General features: G+C 56.6%; 3 protein-coding genes across 16 annotated transcripts in view; all 3 read left to right on the top strand.

The window, feature by feature from the left end:
* Positions 1–3,068: 3,068 nt before the first annotated feature.
* Positions 3,069–14,649, top strand: PRMT1 (protein arginine methyltransferase 1). 3 transcript variants are annotated; one of them, XM_017882160.1, is made up of 12 exons: positions 3,136–3,275; positions 5,796–5,853; positions 6,064–6,162; positions 6,411–6,512; positions 7,843–7,998; positions 8,128–8,191; positions 10,162–10,304; positions 10,960–11,047; positions 11,127–11,242; positions 12,327–12,477; positions 12,835–12,956; positions 14,367–14,649. In XM_017882160.1, the coding sequence occupies exons 3-12, from the start codon at positions 6,160–6,162 to the stop codon at positions 14,448–14,450; spliced, it is 1,029 nt and encodes a 342-aa protein (XP_017737649.1). In that variant the 5' UTR covers positions 3,136–3,275; positions 5,796–5,853; positions 6,064–6,159; the 3' UTR covers positions 14,451–14,649. The 3 variants fall into 3 exon arrangements, with proteins under 3 accessions (XP_017737647.1, XP_017737646.1, XP_017737649.1); XM_017882157.1 differs by lacking the exon at positions 6,064–6,162 and having other exon boundaries at positions 3,115–3,275; positions 5,796–5,849; XM_017882158.1 differs by lacking the exons at positions 5,796–5,853; positions 6,064–6,162 and having other exon boundaries at positions 3,069–3,275.
* A 305-nt stretch (positions 14,650–14,954) lies between these two features.
* Positions 14,955–16,889, top strand: LOC108535824 (uncharacterized). Its single transcript, XM_017882161.1, has 2 exons — positions 14,955–16,222; positions 16,417–16,889. Exons 1-2 carry the CDS (start codon positions 16,108–16,110, stop codon positions 16,764–16,766), a joined length of 465 nt encoding a protein of 154 aa, XP_017737650.1. The 5' UTR covers positions 14,955–16,107; the 3' UTR covers positions 16,767–16,889.
* Positions 16,890–17,419: 530 nt separating this feature from the next.
* CPT1C (carnitine palmitoyltransferase 1C) overlaps positions 17,420–22,785 on the top strand; it is a 22,296-nt gene continuing 16,930 nt past the window's right edge. For 5 of the 12 annotated variants that reach the window (XM_017882152.1, XM_017882147.1, XM_017882148.1 and 2 more), the window contains exons 1-2: positions 17,886–18,092; positions 18,475–18,629. In XM_017882152.1, the coding sequence (XP_017737641.1) occupies positions 17,912–18,092; positions 18,475–18,629 (336 nt within the window). In that variant the 5' untranslated portion in view covers positions 17,886–17,911. The other 7 variants (XM_017882149.1, XM_017882151.1, XM_017882153.1 and 4 more) reach the window with 7 other exon arrangements.

Genomic DNA, 22,785 nt, shown 5'->3' with positions numbered 1-22,785 from the left:
GGGACTACAGGCGCCGGCCACCTCGCCTGGCTAGTTTGTTTTTTTTTTTTTGAGACGGAGTCTCTCTGTCACCACAACTTGGAGTGCACTGCCGATCTCAGCTCACCTGCAAGCTCCGCCATCACCGGTTTCACGCCATTCTCCTGCCTCAGCCCTCCCGAGTAGCTGGGGACTACAGGGCCCTCTGCCCAGCCACGCTCCGCCTGGCAGTTTTGTATTTTAGTAAGAGATGTGGGGTTTCACCGGTTAGCAGGATTGTCTTGATCTCCTGACCTCCGGATCCCCGCCTCTCGGCCTCGCAAAGTGCTGGGATACAGGCTTACAAACACCGCACCTGGGCCGTTTTTTTTTGTATTTTTTAGTAGAGACGGGTTTGCACCATGTAGCCAGGATGGTCTTGATTCCTGACATCGGATCCCCCGTCTCGGCCCTCCCAAATTGCTGGGATTACAGGTGTGACACCCGCTCCCGGCCCTACTAATTTTTAAAAAAGATTTTTTTGTGGAGGGCCGAGGGGTGATCACTTGAGGTCAGGAGTTCAAGACCGAGCCGTCCCAACATGGTGAACCCCATCACTACTAAAAATACAAAAATTACCGGCCATGGTGGTGGGTGCCTGTAAATGCCCAGCTACTTGGGAGGCTGAGGCACGAGACTCGCTTGACACAGGAGGCAAGAGTGGCAGTAAGTTGAGATCATACCACTGTATCCAGCCTGGGCAACAAGTGATGTACCTCTGTCTCAAAAAAAATGTAGAAATGGGGTCTCACATTGCCCAGGCTGGTTCACCTCCTGGGCTCAAGCGATCCTCCCTACCGTTGGCATCTCAAAGTACTGAGATCACAGGCCATGAGTCACTGTGCCTGAGCAGTTTTGTCTCTTTATTAGGGCCCTATCCCCCCTTCACTAGAGAATGTTGTAAATAAAGTGAAATGTACAGGATTGACAAACCAAACCAATTACAATCGATCCTCAGTATTTGTAGATTATTCGCAAATTTGCATCCTGCTAAATGTATTCATACCGGAAAATTAAGGCAGTGCTTTGTAGTGTTTTTGGAGAGCATGATTACGCACAGACCTGCACAAGCTGAGACCTGAGTGCATATTTCCAGCTGTGTCCTCTTTTAGCTCAAACACTGGAAACAAGTGTCCCTTCTTGGGTTGGTTTAGTGCCACGTTTTTCAATTTTTTTTTTTTTTTGTTTTTTTTTTTTTTAAATAAGAGTCTCACTCTGTCGCTCAAGCTGGAGTGCAATAGCATCATCCCGGCTCACTGCAACCTCTGCTTCCTGAGCTCACGCGATTCTCCTGTCTCAGCCTCCCAAGTAGGTGGGATTACAGGCGTGCGCCACCAGTCCTGGCTAATTTTTTAATTTTTATTTATTTTATTATTTTTTGAGATGGAGTCTCTGTCTCCTAGGCTGGAATGCAGTGGGGTGATCTCGGCTCACTGCAACCTCTGCCTCCCGGGTTCAAGTGATTCTACTGCCTCAGCTTCCCAAGCAGCTGGGACTACAGGCGCCCGCCACTACGCCCGGCTAATTGTTTTTTTAGTAGAGACGGGGTTTCACCATATTGGCCAGGCTGGTCTCGAACTCCTCACCTTGTGACCCGTCCACCTAGGCCTCCCAAAGTGCTGAGATTACAGGCGTGAGTCACCGCGCCCGGCCTAATTTTTTTTCTTTTTTTTTTTGAGACTAGAGTCTGTCGCTCCGGCTGGAGTGCAGTGGCGCGATCTAGTAGGCTCACTGCAAGCTCCACCTCCTAGGTTCACGCCATCCTCCTGCCTCAGCCTCCCGAGTAGCTGGGACTACAGGCGCACGCCGCTACGCCTGGCTAATGTTTTGTATTTTTGGTAGAGACGGGGTTTCACCATGTTAGCCAAGATGGTCTCGATCTCCTGACCTTGTGATCCGCCCGCCTCGGCCTCCCAAAGTGCTGGAATTACAGGCATAAGCTACCGCGCCCGGCCGCCCGGCCTAATTTTTATATTTTTAATAGAAATGGGCGTTTCACCATGTTGCCCAGACTGGTCTCGAACTCCTGACCTCAAGTGATCCGCCCGCCTCCGCCTCCCAAAGTGCTGGGATTACAGGCGTGAGCCATTGCGCCCGAATCCTATTGGAAATTTTTAAGTCTCAGGGGTTTGCCAGAGGCACGCCAGAGAGTATAGCCTGCGCCGAGGCCCAGAAACCAAAGAGCGAGCTCATTCCCGGATTGGAGAGGAGTGTGAGCGGAGGGAAGCAGAGGGATCAGAGAGAGGAGGGGCAGGACCCACGCATTCGGCCCTTTGCATTCAGCCTCATTCAACTAGGAACTTTCCTGCAAATCAAGCAAAGCTTCCCGGAGGAAGTGGTGCCTAAGTTGCGCTCTGATTCACGTTTAGCAGCTGACCAGACAAAGAGAGGTGGGCGTTCCTGGCAGGGGGAGGGACTAGGTAAAAACCAAGTGCCTTGAGAGGGGTTGATGGGTTTAAAAAACTTGGAATGATTATGTCAAAGGCTAGGGATTTAATGTGTTGACTGCGGACTCCTATTCCTCACTTGCTTGGGGACCCGCCATTCCTCTCTCTGGGCCTCTCACTGATTCAGTTTTTCCCCCAGATAATGAGCACAAGCTCCCTTTTTCGTCCAGACTCCCCCCGGGTTGGGAGGATGCACCGAGTGGCTTACGAGTGATCGTTCCTTTGAGCCAATCGTTGGTGCCTGAAGCCCCGCCTTCTTCCCCACTCGTGGGCCAATTGTCGTGTTCTCCTTGAGACCGGCCGCTTGGCGAGGGTGAAAGGCCGCGTGACATCACTTCCGGATAAACCAATGGCAGCGATTAAGAGGCGGGTCGTTTTGGTGATGGACAGTTGTTTCAAGACGCCCCTTTAGCGCGGGGCTCCCCGGGAAGCTTTGAGGCGGTGCTGGGGGTAAAGGGGCGGGCATTCCTGGTGGATTTTGCCCAATCACCAGTCGCGCTTCTTGCAATAGACGGGCAGTTTTCCCCATCCCGGGTCGACTTGAGGGGGCGGGATTCTGGACGCCAGAGTTGGCCAACCCCTGACCTATGATGGACGTATTCTCCAGCCAATTAACAGACGGTATTCGCAGACGGGCCGCCTCCATTGCCAATGAAATCTTCCAGCGGGGTCGCGGTAGGCGGGCCGTGGACCCTCTGGTATAAGGCGGTCCCGGGGGAGTGAGGAGAAAGGGGGGGGTCTTGGCGGCTGGAGGAGGAGTAGTTGCGGGTGAAGATGGCGGCAGCCGAGGCCGCGAACTGCATCATGGAGGTGAGCGCTTGGAGCGCCGCCGTGGGCGGGGGGCGGCTTTGGGTCGATGTTTCACGCCTCTGTGGTGGGGAAAGGGCTCTAAGTTGGCGACATGGGGTTGGAGGTCCCCCGCCGCACACGGGGGCGCCGCACGCTCTACATCCGGGGATATCGTTTGAGGTGACGGCTCCCTAGCTTTCAAGGGCCTTCGGCATCCGGCCTGGCGGAGGGTCTTATCCCCCCTCCCACGTGGAGGAGGGCTGGGGGCGCTTCCGGCCAGGCCCCCACGTGGCCGCGGCGCGGTGGGTGGGGAGGGGTGTGCCGAGTCCGGTGGCCCGGCGGGCTCCACGTGCGGGACAAAGGCCCCGCCCCGGCCGGGGAGGGGCGCCCGGGGGGGGGCGGGGAGGGGGTCCTACCCTCCTGAGGCCCCCAGCCCTCCTCCCCAGGGACCCGGGCACACGTCGTGGGGTGGGATGGACCTGGGGCCCTCCACGATGTAGAGAGTCTTTTGGGAGGAGCAGTGCTTCTCAGCCCTTTACAACCTCCTTACGAGCTCCAGGGGCATCTGTTGGGATATCGGCCCTGGATTTGTGCGTTCTGGGTTAGGGACTGGAGGAAAACCAAGAATGGGGCCCCCCGACCCCATTTCCCCTCCCAGAGTTCTCCCCCTCACCCAGGGCTTTAGGTGTTGGGGGATGGGGCATGCCCCTGTGACCTCCCTCTGGGTGGTGGTGGGGCATCTAGATGGAGATTTTCCCATTAATAGGCGCCGTGCACCCCCTTGTGGCCATTTCTGGGTGTGTGGGAGGGACATCTTTTTCATGGGGCGTGTCCTGAAGCCCACCTCCCGTCGGATTTCTTCCTGGCGGGCGGAGGGAGGAGGGTACGTCCGCTGGGAAGGAGTTGTACTGAGAGCTTTACCCTCTGCTGGAGCCCTTTATCTCTCCCGGGCCTTTGTGAGGGCGGGAGATGACCTCCCCCTTCCTGAAGCCCTGTGTAGGGGTCCTGAGCCCCGGGGTCCTGAGGGTGGGTGCCTGAAATGGTTTCAAGTAAGGTTTGGTTCTCGTGCAGCCATGTGGGGGAGGTTTCAGTCTTGCGTTTGAAGCCCTCGGGCTGGGGTTGTCTGGCGGTAGTTTTCAGTGGTGTTGATAAATGGGCCCCAGCGGGAAACCCCCTCAGCACCTTTCTTAAAGGCATCCCCGCTGGCTTGGGAGAGCTCGGGGGGAGGGTGCTTGGAGCCTAGTAGGTCATGGCCCGTGACGTGGCCCTTCTTGGAGTGGTCACATCTGGAAGAGATGTAATCTGATGGGGCCTCTGTCCTTCCACCCCTTTACCCATGGCATTGGCTGGAGGGGCGGGTCAGCTCTCAGCTGTCAGGATGCAGCTCCCAGGGGTTACTGTAATGACTCTGCACCCTCTTGGCTGTCTCCTGCACCTGGGGCTCTAGTGGTGGAGGAAATAACTTTCCCAGAGGTGTAAGGCTTGGCCGCACCTAGAAGTCTTCAGGGCCTGGGATGGGTGTCTGAATGGGGGCGATGGGCTGACTCCCCAAGCTACTTTTTTTTTTTTTTTTTTTTTTTGAGACGGAGTCTTAATCTGTCACCCAGGCTGGAGTGCAATGGCCTGATCTCGGCTCATTGCAACCTCTGGTTCCTGGGTTCAAGCGATTCTCCTGCCTCAGCCTCTTGAATAGCTGGGATCACAGGCACCCGCCACCAGGCCCAGCTAATTTTTGTATTTTTAGTAGAGATGGGGATTCACCATGTTGGTCAGGCTGGTCTCAAACTCCTGACCTAAAGTGACCCATCTGCCTCTGCCTCCCGAAGTGCTGGGATTACAGGTGTGAGCCACCGCGCCCCCAAGCCACTTTCTGGAGCCTGCTCATTCTTCAGAGGGTCCAGGAGCTGCCCATCCTCCATGGGACCTTACCTTCGTGGGCAGAGGGTCATAAGGGAGAGGGTTGGTTCCAGCTGTTTTTGTTTGGGGCTCCTGAGTCCAAGGCAGGAGCTGGGGGCTGGGGTACTAGCTCTAGGGAAGTGCCCTTGTGCAACACCTCTATTCTGGAATCCTCTCAGACATGAGACTGGTTTGCAGAGGTGGCAAACCCTGCCAGCCTCATTCCCTCCTGCTATTCATGGCACCCTGGGATAGGGGTGTGTGTCAGGAAGTGTCACCTAATCTGGGGGAGATTAGGTGATGAGAGGGAGCGACAGCTGGCGGTGGTGGGTGCCAGTTCCCCTGGCCTGGATGGGGGAGGTGTGTGGTCAGCTGCCTGTCCAGAGAGGGGCAACGTGGGGGCAGGCCACCATCTCTCCAGCCACAGCTGGGATAGGAGACCCCCTTTCTTCTCCCCTCACTCTTTCCATCCCTTTCTTAAACACCCCACCTCATTACTTGCCCTCTTTGCCACCACTCCCCATCAAGAAGGAGAATTGCTGGAAACCCACCCCCCAACCCCCCGCCAGAGCCCAGGTCCCCGCACCCAGCCCTCCTGCAGCCACTCCCAGTAGCTAATCCTTTCTCCCTGTTACTCTCTCCTAGAATTTTGTAGCCACCTTGGCTAATGGGATGAGCCTCCAGCCGCCTCTTGAAGAAGTAAATATCCTTTTGTGAGACTCCTTCCCACCCCGACCTCCACATCAATATATTTTGTCACACATCTGGCCCTTTCTTGAGGTCTAACCATACCCCTCTTGCTTCAAACCAGTTTACTCTAGGCCCCCAAACACTTAGTAGCAACCCCTCCAGGTTCACAGCCCCCGCTGGCCTCCCGGAGTATCTCGGCTACTTCCTTAACTCCACCTCCAACCCCCCTTTGCCCTTCCCTATGTCTGCCCCCATTTTCCTTCCCCTCCCCTCCCCAGCTGTGGGCTGAGCTAGAGACGGGGGCAGAGAGACTGGAGAGATGGTAGGCATGGCTGAGGTATCGGGGTGCTCCCCTGGATGGTGCTCTGTGGGGGTCTTGGAAGTGGAAAATGGGGTTGTTAGGTTTTGGGGTTCCTGGGGGGCAAGATGGCAGGCTGGGGCTGTAGGGTTGTAATGGTATGATTTTGGGGGGTTCTATACTACTGTTCAGGGAAAAGTAAGGACCTGGAGGTTTAAGAGACTGTGGGGAGCCCCCAGATCTGACCCATGATCCCATCGGCCCCCTCCCAGGTTTCCTGTGGCCAGGCGGAAAGCAGCGAGAAGCCCAATGCTGAGGACATGACATCCAAAGATTACTACTTTGACTCCTACGCCCACTTTGGCATCCACGAGGTCAGTGGGGACAGCCCCCAAGGCCCCAATCTTAAAGGGGTTAAATGTTGGGGAAGGGGTGGAACCTGTTTTCCCACGCATGCGCACTGCTTCCCCTGGCAGCAGGCCGCCCCTCTACCCCTCTGCTGCGCACCCCTTAGGGTCGCCTCGCCAAGTCGTTGCCTTGGAGACCGAGGTTAGCCTGAATCTCTGCAGGGGCCTCTCACCGATGGCTGGGGTAGGAGCGCGCATGCGTGCTTGGGGCCTTAGACAGAGGTCGGGCAAGGCCCACGGTCTCTGCCGCCCTCTAGTGACCGGCGGTGGGACTGCACCCGGCTGCTCCCGGCCTGACAGCTTCTGCACCCTTGAGATCTGAAATCTGCACCCTTGAGAATCTGAAATCCCAGAACGAAGCAGGAGTGGCATTCTAAGGAATTTTCTTTTCCCCCTGAGGCCTTTTTCATAAAATTATGGCAAAATATGCATAAAATTGCCATTTTTCATTGTTAGAGACAGGGTCTCGCTCTGTCACCCAGGTTAGAGGGCATTGGTACAATCGTGGCTCACCACAGCCTCAACCTCCCCAGCTCAGGTGTTCCCCCCACTTCCGCTTTCGGAGTAGCTGGGACCACAGGCATGCGCCACCACTCCTAGTTGATGTTCTTATTTTTCTGTAGAGATAGTCTTGCCTTGTTGCCCAGGCTGGTCTCAAACTCTTGGGCTCAAGTGATCCTCCAGCTTTGGCATCCTGAGGTGCTGGGATTACAGGCGTGAGCCTCTGCCTCCAGCCTGAGGACTTGTAAAAGCCAGGGTTCGCTGGTTCTTAGGTGGCAGTGGTGAAGTCTGGCCAAGATGGGAGTTTAGTTCATCTAATCTGATTTTTTAAAAAGGGAAACTGGCTGGGCACGGTGGCTCACACCTGTAATCACAGCACTTTAGGGGGCCGAGGTGGGTGGATCACCTGAGGTCAGGAGTTCAAGACCAGCCTGGGCAATATGGTGAAATCCCATCTCTGTGAAAAATACAAAAATTAGCCAGGCATGGCGGTGTGCACCTGTAATCAAAACTACTCGGGAGGCTGAGGCAGGAGAATCGCTCGAACCCAGGAGGCAGAGGTTGCAGTGAGCTGAGATTGCACCATTGCACTCCAGCCTGGGCAACAGAGTGAGATTCCGTCTCAAAAAATAAAATAAAATAAAAATAAATAATTGAATAAATAAAACAGGGAAACTGAGGTGCATGGAAGGAAGCAAGAGGACCGAGTTCTGGTCCTCCGAGCTCTCGGGACACACTGTTCTCCAGCTGGGAATGTGGGGCCCCTCACGGCGTCTCTGTGCCGTTCTTCCCTCAGGAGATGTTGAAGGACGAGGTGCGTACCCTCACATACCGCAACTCCATGTTTCACAACCGGCACCTCTTCAAGGACAAGGTGGTGCTGGACGTCGGCTCAGGCACCGGCATCCTCTGCATGTTCGCCGCCAAGGCCGGGGCCCGCAAGGTCATTGGGGTGAGTCTCCGGGGCTTCCAGGCAGGGCCAGGCCTGAGGAATGGAGGGGGCCCATCAGGGCTCAGGGATGGGACGGAGGGGATGGGGGCAAGGGATAGGTCTCACTCTCCCTTCTTCCTGGGCCCTCAGATCGAGTGTTCCAGTATCTCTGATTACGCGGTGAAGATCGTCAAAGCCAACAAGTTAGACCACGGTAAGCCCAGAAAGAGGATGGGTTTGTGGGAGTGGAGGGGGTGATACGCCGCTTCCCCAGGGCCCTCTGAAGAGCAGTGGGGTCTACGGATGGCCACAGATTCAGCAACTCCCCACCCATGGTCTTCTGGGCTGCCGGCCGCCTGAGAATCTGAGTGTCAAAATCACAAGCTTAGCGCCTCCGTCTTAAAATTAGGGCGAGAAGCACTCTCTAGTTTCTTGAATGAGTAATGGAGTCACGTGGTTGGCCACTGTTCTCACAGCGAGAAGCCTGCCCTGTTTCCCAGTTGCCCTCCTCTGAGTTTAACCAACACTAACTTCTAGAGACGTCTGGACCTACAAACACATACATATGTAAATGTGTTTACATTCACGTGCATAATTTTCACGCCAGTAGCATTTCATACCAGCTTCTTGCCCTTGGCTTCTTAAACACCTGCTTGTCATGTTGTTTAACACTTTCCAGGATGTTGCAGCATCCACTCTTTTCCGTGACCACCATTGTAGGTACATCCCAGCATTTTTTTTTTTTTTTTTTTTTTTGAGACGGAGTCTCGCCCTGTCACCCAGGGTGGAGTGCAGTGGCGTGATCTCGGCTCACTGCAAACTTCGCCTCCCGGGTTCACACCATTCTCCTGCCTCAGCCTCCCGAGTAGCTGGGACTACAGGCACCCGCCACCATGCCTGACTGATTTTTTTGTATTTTTAGTAGAGACGGGGGTTCACCATGTTAGTCAGGATGGCTTCGATCTCCTGACCTCATGATCTGCCTCCCTCGGCTTCCCAAAGTGCTGAGATTACAGGCGTGAAATTTTTTTTTTTTTTTTTTTTGTATTTTTTTAGTTGAGACGTGGTTTCACCATGTTGGCCAGGCTGGTCTTGAACTCCTTACCTCAGGTGATCTGCCCACCTTGGCCTCCCAAAGTGCTGAGATTGGGGGATTTTTTAAAAGAGATTATTATAATGAATGCCCAAGTCCATTTGAAGCAAATTCCCACTGTGATGTAATTTTCCTGGTAAATACGTTTGCATGTGTCTTATCTAATAGATAAGGCTGTTTTGAGAACGTGACCATGCTGTTACTTGTTATGTCAAGCCTGCCCAGTTAAAACACAAATCGTGGAGCTGGGCGCCGTGGCTCACGCCTGTAATCCCAGCACTTTTGGGAGGCCAAGCGTGGGCGGATCATGAGGTCAGGAGATCGAGACCATCCTGAGCTACACGGGTGAAACCTCGTTTTTTTTTGGTTTTTTTTTTTCCAAGACGGAGTCTCGCTGCTGTCGCTCCAGGCTGGAGTGCAAGTGGCGTGATTCAGCTCACTGCAAGCTCCGGCCTACCCGGGTTCAGCCATTCTCCTGCTCAGCCTCCCGAGTAGCTGCTACAGCGCCCGCCACTCACCGCGGGGTGTAGTTTTTTTGTTTTAGTAGAGACGGGGTTTCCCCACCGTTGTTTGGCCGAGGATGGCTTGATCTCCGACCTCGGTTGATCCGGCCCATCGCGGCCTCCCCAAAGTGCTGGGATTAGCAGGCCTTGAGCCACCGGCGGCCCGGCCCAAAACCTTGCTCTTTTACTAAACAATACAAAAAAATGAGCCTGGTGTGGTGGCGGCCCCTGTAGTCCCAGCTACTCGGGAGGCTGAGGCAGGAGAATGGTGTGAACTCTGGAGGCGGAGCGTACAGTGAGCCGAGATAGCGCCACTGCACACCAGCCTGGGTGACAGAGCGAGACTCTGTCTCAAAAAAAAAAAAAATCATTACATTGCCTGATACCCAGTTCACATAAAATTTCTGCTCCTGCCTCAAAAATGTCCAGAGTCATGTATGAATTTTAAAACCCAGTTAAGAGGGTTCATGGCTTCTGCTCACCGAGTTCTCCGAACTGAGTGGGGACCCCAGGCTCTAGCCCTCGGGGGAGGTGAGGTGAGGGGCAAGCCTCCTGGGGGCTGACGTGGCTGCCCTCGTCCACCCGCAGTGGTGACCATCATCAAGGGGAAGGTGGAGGAGGTGGAGCTCCCAGTGGAGAAGGTGGACATCATCATCAGCGAGTGGATGGGCTACTGCCTCTTCTATGAGTCCATGCTCAACACCGTGCTCTACGCCCGAGACAAGTGGCTGGTGAGGCCCCAGCAGGACGGGTGCAGCTCGCGTGGGCTAGGGGCCAGAAGCACTCAATTTTTCGCACAGACAGGACTTACTATGGGGGCGTGGCTGCAAGGTGTTAGAAGGCCACAGCCCGAGCCAGGTGGGAGATGGTGCGATGTGGGGGGAGGTTGTAGGAACAGAAAAACCGTAGCAGGGCAACAGCCCAGGTGCTCCGGCCCCAGCAGGCCTCCCCGGGAGAGGTGAGGTGACCGAGAGCTGGATGAAGCATGTGGAGGGGCGGCCAGGGCTGGTGTTCCCTTGCTGCGTGTGGAGCAGCAGGGAGGCCCGTGTGGAAGGAGGGTCTAGAACGGCAGCAGGAGGAGCAGTGGAGGTGAGGGGTGACAGGGCATGTGCAGATTTTGTGGGGCCTTATGGGACCCCGTGTGACTTTGCTTTTCCTCTCAGAGCAGCCAGGGAGGGTCTGAGGATCCCTAGAACCTCGAGGGACAGGAGCTGACTGAGGTGCCCCTGGTTGCCCTCTGGCGGCCGTGTGGGAAATAGACTGGGGGTTAGGGGTGAGTGCCGCTGCGACATGACGGTGGCTCAGACCAGGGCAGAAGGTCACATCTCGGGGGCAAGAGTCAGGGCAGCGTTGCCACCCTTCATGCCTCGCCCTGCCCCTCTGCAGGCGCCCGACGGCCTCATCTTCCCAGACCGGGCCACGCTGTATGTGACGGCCATCGAGGACCGGCAGTACAAAGACTACAAGATCCACTGTGAGCGCGGCCCGGGAGCGGGCGGGCGGGCCCCGGGTGGGCTGCTGCGGGCTCACCCCCTCCCTGCCTGCGTCCCCAGGGTGGGAGAACGTGTATGGCTTCGACATGTCTTGCATCAAAGATGTGGCCATCAAGGAGCCCCTGGTGGATGTGGTGGACCCCAAACAGCTGGTCACCAACGCCTGCCTCATAAAGGTGAGGGGGTGGGCATGGCCAGGTGCCCCCTGGGTTGAAACCAAAGAGGCCATCACCTGGCCCTGGCCTGGGACTTTGGGTCCCAGAGTGTTGGCCTGAGGTCTCAGAGCCTGACCTGCCAGCCAGAAGTGGTGCTAGAGGCCCAGGAAAGACACTTCGTCCTTTAAACATCTTTGTGAGCGCTGCTGTGAGAACCATGCTTGGCACTTGGTGTCCGGCAGAGGACACACCCGAAGCTGGCAGCTAAAGCCCACAGCCCGGACACGGGAAGGCAGGACCCAGGGCGATGAGCGGGTGCACACACTGCAGAAGAGCAGGGGGCCAGGCTGGGATCCGAGATGTGCCTGTGGTTGCAGCTACTCAGGAGGCTGAGGCGGGAGGATCTCTTGGGCCTGGGAGTTCAAGGCTGCAGTGAGCTGTAATCACATCCCTGCACTCCAGCCTTGGTGATAGTGTTTTGTTTTGTTTTTAACTTTTTTTAACTTCTGAGACCCTGTTTAAAAAAAAAAATACGGCAATGAGTATTTGTTGAGCTGGGATGTGTGAGCCGGGTGAGGCTGGGCGGTTGGCCGGGGGGTTCCTGTGGGGAGGAAGTTGTTGAGTGGGAATGGAGAGGAGACTGGAGGGGCAGGGACCCAGGCCACCCTCCTGAGAACCAGGGGAACTGGTGCAGGGTTTTCTGTTGGCGTTTGGATTGCCGATTGGAGCCATCATGCTGGTGGACTTGTGAAGGGGTCGGGGAGAGGGTGGAGCGTGGAGAGGGTGGAGTGGGGTGCCTGCATTCCAGGAGGTCTGGCCAGGTGGGGTCGGGGCGGGGTGGGCTCTGGACAGAGTTAGGGGGGTGCCGCCAGGTTTGGGTGTGGGAGAGAAGGGAGCAGAGAATCTGGGCTCAAACCCAGGCGGTTTATTGGGAGCCGGACAGGCAGGATGAGGAGTGAATGAGGAGCCGAGGCTGGTGCCAATAAGGGAGGGCCAGCAGGAAGGGGACAGTGAGGTCACAGGCCCTCTGGGAGCTTGAGGCAGGGAGGAGGGGATGAAGCGAGGTGGGGACACATCCCGGAGCTCCCCCTCTCCTGTCCTGCAGGAGGTGGACATCTACACCGTCAAGGTGGAAGACCTGACCTTCACCTCCCCATTCTGCCTGCAAGTGAAGCGGAATGACTATGTGCACGCCCTGGTGGCCTACTTCAACATCGAGTTCACGCGCTGCCACAAGAGGACCGGCTTCTCCACCAGTGAGGCGGGGCCCTCAGGGCTGGGGGCTGTTCCTGAGCCAGGGCCGAGGGGCGCCCACATAGTGGAGGGGGTGACAGAAACGGGCAGAGGGAGCCATGGGGACACGTGTGTTCCAGCGTGAGCTCTGCCATGTAGCAGTCACGTGGCCTTCGGCAAGTGACCCGAGTGTGCAGTGCCTCAGTTTCCTCATCCACAAAAGGCTGACATGGTCCCTGTCTCCAAAGCTCAATGACAGGGAGGTGACTCACGGACAGCAGTCCTGTCAGCTGTCATGGGGGTGGGCATTCCAACAGAGGGAACACAAGACTGGGGCCGGGGCAGCAGGCCGAGGCCAGCTGACCCGCCTGCGCCCCCAGGCCCTGAGTCCCCGTACACGCACTGGAAGCAGACAGTGTTCTACATGGAGGACTACCTGACCGTGAAGACGGGCGAGGAGATCTTCGGCACCATCGGCATGCGGCCCAACGCCAAGAACAACGTGAGGCTCTGGGCAGCTGGGCAGGAGGGTGGCAGCCAGGGTGGGGAGCATGGATGGGGGCAGTGGTGGGGGGGAATGGTGGCAGCATAGGGGATGGGGGTAGCTGGGGCGGATGGGGCCAGCTGGCAGGGGCGAGTGCCTCTACCTGTTCCCGGGTCCCTGAGCCCCTCAGCCCCACGCCTGTCTACACAGCAGATTTCTTAGCATTTACCGGAAGATGGGCCTGGGGACCCAGGCCAAAGCCCTGTCCTCCTGGTGCTTCCAGTCTACACAAGGGGATCAGTGACATGGTGATGCCAGTTGGAGGTGACCTCTGTCAGGCTGGGAGCAGGGCAGACAGGTGTTGGCGTGGGTGAGCTCCAGAGCAAGAGGCAGCCCCCGGTAGAGTGCACAGAGTTTCCTAGCCCAGGTGGGAGGCATGAGAGGAGGAGAAAAGCAGCTTTTGTTTTCCGCTCCCCTTTTCCTCCTGAGCACCTGGTAGGAGCTGCCATCACCTGAGATCAGGGGGTTTCCAGGGGAGCTGGGGGGGCTTCTGGGAGAGAGGGTCTGGGCAGAGAGAGGTCCAGTGTGGCGGGTTTGAGCAGGCCGGAGGATGGAAGGCCTGGAGCCTGGAGTCACTGGGAGTGGTCTGGGCTGGAAAAGTGGGTCCTGGCCCATGGGTGCGAGGGTGGGTGGCACTCAGGGCAGTCATGGAATGTGGACCCCGGGACGCCCTCGAGCCTGTGACAGCAGCAGTTGTCAGCTGGGCAGTTTCAGTGCCCCCCCCCCCCACAGAGGACGATTGTCACCATCTGTGGAAACATTTGTGGTTGTCACTCTGGAGAAGGGGTGCTCCTGGCATCTGGTATGTAGGGGCCAGGGGGCTGGTAAACGTCCTGCAACCACAGGACCACCCCCTGCAAAGACTCATGTAGCCCCTGGGACCATGGCGCTAGCTGGGAAACAGATACTGGAGAGGGAGGAGTCCTCGGGGCTGTTGGCAACTTGATCCCCTCTTCATGTGCTGGAGGGTGTGGGGGGTCTTCCAGGAAGCCTGGGAGAAGTGGAGACAGCAGGCTGGACCACTGCGTTTCACTGGAACGTTTGCCTGAGGAGAAGTGGGCTTGGGAGAGGGTTTCTTTTTTATGAAAGAAGCAATCACTGTGTTGCTGATGGGAAACGTCTTGATGGAGAAATCCAAGGGCAAGGGATAGCAGCCAGGCTCCGCTCCTGAGTGAACCTAGTGGGCTTGAGGGTGTCCACGTGGCGCTGTCCCTTGACAGGGTCAGGGCAGCTGCTAGGGTGGGACCAGCAGTTGGGGTCTGCAGTGTGGAGATGGGCAGAAAGCTGGAACCCAGCGCATGGCCTGCCTGCACCCCCTGCCACCACCTCCTGGTGGGTTCCGCCCTCACGCCCGCCCTTTCCCCACAGCGGGACCTGGACTTCACCATCGACCTGGACTTCAAGGGCCAGCTGTGCGAGCTGTCCTGCTCCACTGACTACCGGATGCGCTGAGGCCTGGCTCTCCCGCCCTGCACGGGCCCAGGGGCTGAGCGTTCCTAGGCGGTTTTGGGGCTCCCCCTTCCTCTCCCTCCTTCCCACAGAAGGGGTTTTAGGGGCCTGGGCTGGGGGGATGGGGAGGGCACATCGTGACTGTGTTTTCATAACTTATGTTTTATATGGTTGCATTTACGCCAATAAATCCTCAGCTGGGGTCTGGTTCCATTTCCTGGGGGCAAAGGAGGTTTGGGGTTCCCTTCGCAGGTGCTGAGGTGCCAGCCTGAGCAGTGGGGGGACCGGCCTTGGGGCCTGCTGGTGGCTGCCATTCTGTGGATCTGTGTCGCTAGGCCTCTTGCTCCGCTTACTTAGTTCCTTCTCAGGCTCCCTCCCCTCAACGGTTCTCTCTCAGGCTCCCTCCCCTCCACGGCTGTCTCTCAGGCTCCCTCCCCTCCACGGCTCTCTCTCAGGCTCCCTCCCCTCCACGGCTCTCTCTCAGGCTCCCTCCCCTCCAGCTCTCAGGGTCTCTCCCCTCCACGGCTCTCTCTCAGGGTCTTTGTCCAACTCTTCATCCCCTCGTGGGTCTGCGTCCCTCCCCTCTGCGGTGCCCGTGTGTCCTCCTGCCTGGTGGGGGATGGGGTTGGCGTTCCAGCACAGCCAGCCCTCAAGTTTCCCAGAACAGTCTCCCTACCTTCCCCCAACACTCACATTGTACCTCTCTGGCTGTTTTTTCCTGTTTGGGTCCCTCCAAGGCCCAACTGTGCCCAGCCCTCTGCAGCTGGGGACACTGAGTGGTTTGGGGGTATATGTTGGGGAGGATAGAATTTCTTGTGGGGGTGTGGCCTTGCTTCCTCCCTTAGCATGGCTTGGGGCTTAGGGCTGGGGACTTGCCCTCCATGGAGGTCAGTGGGAGTTGCAGCTTGAAGGTGGCAGGGCCTACCCATCTTACAGAGGCGAAGACAAGGCCCCTCTGCCTCTGCTGCAGGCATGGAGTCTGCACCCACCCTTCCACCCTCAGAGCCTGGCCATGGGGTCCTGGGTCCCCACAACACTGTGCACTAGACCTGGTTAACCCAGGACACCCTCCACATTGACACAGCCCTGGCTACACCTGCTTCAGTGCATCTGGAGCCCTCACTGGCAGGTGCCTGACACCTCGGCCTTGTTTTCTAACGGAGGGGCGCTTAAGTGTGTTTGTGGTCTCCCTCGCTCCACACCCTCCAGGGGGCCACATGCGCACTCATCCTGCATTGCCTGGCCCCCCGAGGTTCCAGGGTCTCTAAACAGCCTCCCGAAGATGATGACAGGGTGAGGGTGAGGTCACATCTACAACCAGAGCCAGCGCTTCCCTGCCTCCACCCCTTTTCGTGGAATCCCACTGCTTAGCTCTACCTGTGGGTGTCATCGGCCCCGCCCCATTTCCCCATGCTTTAAGGTGGATGAGTCTCCACAGACCTCCTAGGGGGATAGACAGCTGGTGTGACCTGCACACCCAGTGAGGGCTCCGGAGCCGCGGTGCGTGAAGCTGGGACCCGGGTTCGAATCCTGCCCCTCTGGTGTGGTGCGGCCTTTTCCCACAGACTTTTGGCCTCAGTGTTCCCCGCCTGGGAAGTGGGAACTGGCCCTGGCTCCTGGCTCCAGAGCCGCACCCAGAGGCGATCAGCCCGGCGCCGGAATGGGGTCGTATGGCTGCAACTACGGGCCACGGATCCTGACCCTCCCTTCCCACATCCTCATCCTGCTGTTGCTCCTCGCCTTCTCCCCCCGGGGGACGCGGATACTGCAGCCAGGTGAGAAACCTCGGTGGCAGCAGGGACGGGGCAGGAGGGAGACCGTAAAGGGCGCGCGCCCCCTCCCGGCCGCGGAACGGGCCAGGTGATCTGTAAGTGCTCCCCGCTGGTCTTGGAGTGCTTGGGTGACCACCTCCATCACGCCCCATCTCAATTCGGTTTGAACCCGGTTTTCTCCCACGCTCCCTCTCCAGGCGAGGCCGGCACCAGGTCCCCCAGCACCGCGGGCACGTCTGTTACCTGGGCGTATGCCGGACCCACCGCCTGGCGATCATATAATGGTTTCGCTCTGCCTTCACCAAGGAGCCCTCAGGGAAGGCCAGCCGCGAGCCCCAGGACCCCTACAGCTATGGGCGCCGCCGGTGGCGCGAGGCGGAAGCCCGGCTTGGTTCCCAGGACTCCGGCCTGCAGCGAGGGGGCCAGCGCAGTGCCCAGCTCGCTGGGTGACCTCGGGCACGGCTCGTCCCCTCCTCGGCTTCAGTTTGCCTATCCGTATATCGGACCTTCTACCGCACGTTTCTTCTCCCCTAACTCCAGCCCCTGAAACCGTCTTCCCCAGTCCCTCCCCGGGCTGACTAGGTTGGACCCAGGAGCACAAGGGACCAGGCTTGGACGAAGAACACACTGACGCCCAAAGCCGAATAAAAGAGAGTTCCGTGTTTCAGTCTCTGCTTCTCTGTACCTATTTCGACCTCTCAGTCGGGGCTGGGTCTCTAATACACCCTTCTCCATTATCCATGCTGCTTCTCCCTCACGGAAGTCCCACTGTCTACCTTGAATCCAACCCGCTGTAGCGCCTCCTTCCTGCCAACTCAATCCATGCACCTTCCGTGGGTGGTTTTGGTGGGCCCTCCTTACCGCCAAACATCCCTCCTCCCTCCCTGGCGTGAAAGGGCTGAGATTTGCTCCGGCACCCTACGCGCCTGACTACAATGCACCTAGGGGTGGGCTGTGGCCTCCCAGCTGAGCCTTGTTCCTCGAAGAGACAGGAGACTAAGAGACAATGCGCCGAGTGACGAGCCCAGAAACCCGAGTTCCGAACAGCTGCACAGAATGCGAGCCGCCAAATGGTGGAGAATCTGGCCGGGTAAAAGGAGACAGAGGACTGGGGATCGAACGGATGGAGGGGATTGGACGCCGTGGCTCTAAGGGGGCGGGGATAGAACGCGGGGATTGGAAGCTGGCGGGGATAAAACCCGGACCTGAATACCCGGCTAGGGACACTAGAGACAGGAATCGGGGTTTCTGGGTGACGGTGATCTGGGAGTGGGCAGGACTCCAAAGGCCCGTCGACCCGCTGGTGGACTCCTTGCACTGGGATTGGACGTACGCAAGCGGGAGATTTGGGGCCGGCGCTCAAAATCCGGGGGCGGGGGTGGACTCGGGTTTGGACCCCAGGATCCGATCAGCGGACCCCTGATTCAACGTGGTAAGTATTGGATCCCAGGGGCTCGGGCTCCTGCGGGGGCTGGAGTCCTGTGTCTAGGGTTGGGCGTGCAAGCCTCTGCATCACTTGTCCTCCATGCTCGCCTCCGCTCACAGTCTCAGCATCCCAGGCTGCGAGGCATGCGCAGTGGGTGCTTCCTTCCCCATCCTCTCCAGCCCGGGCAGGGGGAGGAGACGCTGGGCCACCTCAGAGCGGATGAATTTATAGACACCACCCCCCTTGCCTCGGCATGAGAAGCGGAAATGGGGTGGACAGCGTCAATATCTAATAGGTGTTTGTTTCATATGGGTCTAAAACTAATGTTTTTCTCAAGACCCCGCAACTCAGCCTGGACCAGTTTCCCTCCTCCACCCACCCCCGAATCTTCAGAGTCCTGTATTGGGGGGAGGGCACTGCCCCCGCACCATGTTCTTGGCAGAGCAGGTAAAGGGGTTGACGCGAGCTATCCCTCTGGCCTCTCTATGCCTTCCCAGAGGCCCCGAATTGACGTCCTTCCTTCAAAACCTCCGGGTCTATAAACCAGGACCCTCAAGACCCCTCAGGTGCTTAGAGAAGGATGAGCTAGTCCTGGGTCGGCGCAAAGAGGCAGCTGGAGGCTGTCTGAGGGAGGAGGGGCTGGGGCCTGGGCTTCTGGGTCTGAGGGAGGAGGGGCTGGGGGCCTGGACTCCTGGATCTGAGGGAGGAGGGACTGGAGCCTGGACTACTGGGTATCTGGGTATGAAGGAGGAGGGGCTGGGAGCCTGGACTCCTGAGTCTGATGGAGGAGGGGCTGGGGGCCTGAAGAGTGACTCTGCCCGACTCCCAGGGCTCCAGCGTGACATGGCTGAAGCGCACCAGGCCGTGGGCTTCCGACCCTCGCTGACCTCGGACGGGGCTGAAGTGGAACTCAGTGCCCCTGTGCTGCAGGAGATCTACCTCTCTGGCCTGCGCTCCTGGAAAAGGCATCTCTCACGTTTCTGGGTGAGGCGTGCTGCTGGTTGGTTTCCTTCCGGGGATCCAGGTTTCTGCTTCCTGGATGTCTGAGGCTCACTTCCGGTATTTCAGTTGGTCCGTTTCTGGGAGTCTATCACCACTTTTTCCGGGAATTTCGATGTCTGCTCCCGGGACCCCTTTAGTTATTTCTCCGTGGCTCATTTCCGGGATCCACAGCCTCACCTGCTGTGAACTTCTGTTCACTTCTTTCACACAAGAGGGGAACTGGGCCCCCCAAAAACTACCCACTTTCAGTTTCTAGAACTCCATATCCTTACCTTATGGTGAAATTCTCATTTCTCCCTTTCATCGCGAGCTTCTTTTGTTGTTGTTGTTGTTGTTGTTTTTGAGACAGAGTCTCGTTCTGTCACCCAGGCTGGAGTGCAGTGGCACAATCTTGGCTCACTGCAACCTCTGCCTCCTGGGTTCAAGCAGTTCCCTGCCTCAGCCTCAGGAGTAGCTGGGATTACAGGCACCCACCACCACGCCTTGCTAATTTTTGTATTTTTAGTAGAGATGGGGTTTCACCATGTTGGCCAGGCAGGTCTTGAAGTCGCGACCTTGTGATCCACCCACCTCGGCCTCCCAAAGTGTTGGCCAGGCTGGTCTTGAACTCCTGACCTCAGGTGATCCACCTGCCTCGGCCTCCAAAGTGCTGGGATGACAGGCGTGAGCCACTGTGCCCAGCCTGTTTTTTTCTGAAACAAAGTCTCGCTGTGTCACCCAGGCTGGAGTGCGGTGGCACAATCTCTCCCAGCTCACTGCAACCTCTGCCTCTTGGGTTCGAGTGATTCTCCTGCCTCGGCACCCCCAGGTAGATGGGATTGCAGGTGCCCATCACCATGCCCAGCTAATTTTTGTACTTTTAGTAGAGAAGGGGTTTCACCTTGTTGGCCAGGCTTGTCTTGAACTCTTGACCTCAGGTGATCCGCCCACCTCGGCCTCCCAAAGTGCTGGGATCATCTCCAGCTTTTTTTTTTTTTTTGAGACAGAGTCTTGCTCTGTCTCCCAGGCTGGAGTGCAGTGGCACGATCTCGGCTCACTGAAGCCTCCACCTCCTGGGTTCAAGCGATTTTCCTGCCTCAGCCTCCTGAGTAGCTGGGACGACAGGTGTGCACCATGATGCTGGCTAATTTTTGTGTTTTTAGTAGAGACAGGGTTTCACCATGTTGGCCAGGCTGGTCTTGAACTCCTGACCTCAGTGATCTGCCTCCCAAAGTGCTGGGATTATAGGCATGAGCCACTGCGCCTGGCCCAAACTCCTGCCCTTCGTCCCTTTCTACAATGCCCATGCCCAATGTATAACCAGCACCCATGTCTGTCCCAGAGTTCCTGGTTCTAGAACTCTTGCACTGTCTCCATACAGGGCCTCCCCCTTGTCACATCCTCTGTGTGTGAATTGGGGTCTTGAACACCTGTGGGGTCAGGACTGAGTCTGAATCCTGACTCCATGGCTTAGTAGCTGTGTCATCTTGGGCAAGCACCTCTCTTGGAGTTGCAGTTTCCCTTCGTGGAAAACATTGATGTTGACAGCACCTCGCTCACAGTATAGCCTTGAAGACTAAATTAATTCTTTTTTTTTATTTTGAGACAGAGTCTCACTCTGTCGCCCAGGCTGGAGTGCAGTGGCGCGATCTCCACTCACTGCAAGCTCCGCCCCCCGGGTTCACGCCATTCTCCTGCCTCAGCCTCCCGTGTAGCTGGGATTACAGGTGCCACCACGCCCGGCTAACTTTTTCTATTTTTAGTAGAGATGGGGTTTCACAGTGTTAGCCAGGATGGTCTTGATCTCCTGACCTTGTGATCCACCTGTCTCGGCCTCCCAAAGTGCTGGGATTACAGGCGTGAGCCACCGTGCCCGGCCTAAATTAATTCTTTTATGTCCTGGCCCATGGCGAGGTCTGAGTGTTAGCTTCTCATATTGTTCTTCATTCACCATATATTTATGGGGCATCCGGTAAGGGCCTGGCTCTCTTTAGCATGGAGAACACAGCAGAGATCAACAGATGGAATCACTCCTGGCTCCGGGGGCTCACAGCTTTAATCCCAGCACTTTGGGAGGCTGAGGCAGGAGGATCGCTTGAACCCAGGAGCTGGAGACCAGCCTGGGCAACCTAGGGAGATGCCATCTCTATTGAAAAAATAAAGACAGGCAGGGCATAGTGGCTCACGCCTGTAATCCCAACACTTTGGGAGGCTGAGGCAGACAGATCATGAGGTCAGGAGGGCGAGACCATCCTGGCTAACACGGTGAAACCCCGTCTCTACTAAAAATACAAAAAATTAGCTGGGCATCGTGGCAGGTGCCTGTAGTCCCAGCTACTTGGGAGGCTGAGGCAGGAGAATGGCGTGAACCCAGGAGGCAGAGCTTGCAGTGAGCCGAGATCGCGCCACTGCACTCCAGCCTGGGTGATAGAGCGAGACTCCGTCTCAAAAAAAAAAACAACAAACAAACGTGGCCATCCTTTTCCTTTGTTTAAATACATACATACACAGATACATATATTTATAGACCTACAAATATATACATGCACACACATACTTGTGTGTGGTAAAATTGCATGGAGAAAAATGCTTTTTTTTTTTTTTTGAGACAGATTTTGTTCTTGTTGCCCAGGCTGGAGTGCAATGGCATAATCTTGGCTCACTGCAATTTCCACCTCCCGGGTTCAAGTGATTCTCCTGCCTCAGCCTCCCATGTAGCTGAGATTACAGGCACCCACCACCACGCCCCGCTAATTTTTGCTATTTTTAGTAGCGACAGGGTTTCACCATGTTGGCGAGGCTGGTCTCGAACTCCTGATGTCAGGTGATCCACCCGCCTTGGCCTCTCAGAGTGCTGGGATTATAGGCATGAGCCACTGCTGATCTCTGCTCACTGCAATCTCTGCCTCCCGGGTTCAAGCAATTGTCCTGCCTCAGCCTCCCAAGTAGGTAGGACTACAAGTGTGTGCCACCACGTAAAGCTAATTTTGTATTTTTAGTAGAGACGATGTTTCACCATGTTGTCCAGGATGGCCTCTACTCTATCTCTTGACCTCGTGATCTGCCCGCCTCAGCCTCCCAAAGCACTGGGATTACAGGCATGAGCCATCGCACCTGGCCTTTTTTTTTTTTTTGAAACAGAGTCTCGCTTTGTCGCCCAGACTGGAGTGCAATGGCAGGATCTTGGCTCACTGCAATCTCCACCTCCCGGATTCAAGCGATTTTTCTGCCTCGGCCTCTTGAGTAGCTGGGATTATAGGTGCCCACCACTGTGCCTGGCAATTTTTGTATTTGTAGTAGAGATTGGGTTTTGCCACGTTGGCCAGGCTGGTCTCAAACACCTGACCTCAGATGATCCACCCGCCTCGGCCTCCCGAAGTACTGGGATTACAGGCATGGGATACTGCACCTGGCCAAACCCCAGTGTTGTCATTTGTAAAATGAGGTCATGTTAGTACTTAATTAACACAGTTTGGGGAGAATTTAAATTGTTAATCCTTGTAAATGGCACCTGGAATGTAGGAAGTGCTCATTAAATGTTAGTTCTCTCTCTCAGGCTTCCAAAGGAGTTTAGTTGGTAACCCAGTGCTGTTGTTCATTCCTCACTGATTCCATGATCTGGTACTTCTAGAAGGCCTTACTGAGCTCCAGACCCTGCTCTGAACAGTGATCATTTTGCTTTTTTTTTATTTTTGGAGACAGACTCTCGCTCATTTGCCCACGCTGGAGTGCAGTGGTGCGATCTCGGCTCACTGCAAACCCTCCTGGGTTCACGCCATTCTACTGCCTCAGCCTCCTGAGTAGCTGGGACTACAGGCGCCCACCACTACGCCCGGCTAATTTTTTTTTGTATTTTTAGTAGAGACGGGGTTTCACCGTGTTAGCCAGGATGGTCTCGATCTCCTGACCTCATGATCTGCCTGTCTCAGCCTCCCAAAATGCTGGGATTACAGGTGTGAGCCACCGCGCCCGACTTTTTTTTTTTTTTTTTGAGACAGGGTCTTACTTACTTTGTTACCCAGGCTGGAGTGTCACCATCGCAGCTCACTTCATCCCTGAATTCCTGGGCTCAAGTGATCCTCCTGCTTCAGCCTTCCAAGTAGCTGGGACTAAGGTGTGTGCTGCCATGCCTGGCTATTTTTTTTTTTTTTTTTTTTTT

The sequence above is a fragment of the Rhinopithecus bieti genome, unplaced genomic scaffold, assembly GCF_001698545.2.
Source record: "Rhinopithecus bieti isolate Rb0 unplaced genomic scaffold, ASM169854v2 scaffold_12070, whole genome shotgun sequence".
NCBI lineage: Eukaryota > Metazoa > Chordata > Mammalia > Primates > Cercopithecidae > Rhinopithecus > Rhinopithecus bieti.
Note: the sequence above shows the minus strand (reverse complement) of the source record. Positions and strands in the feature narration are given on the sequence as shown.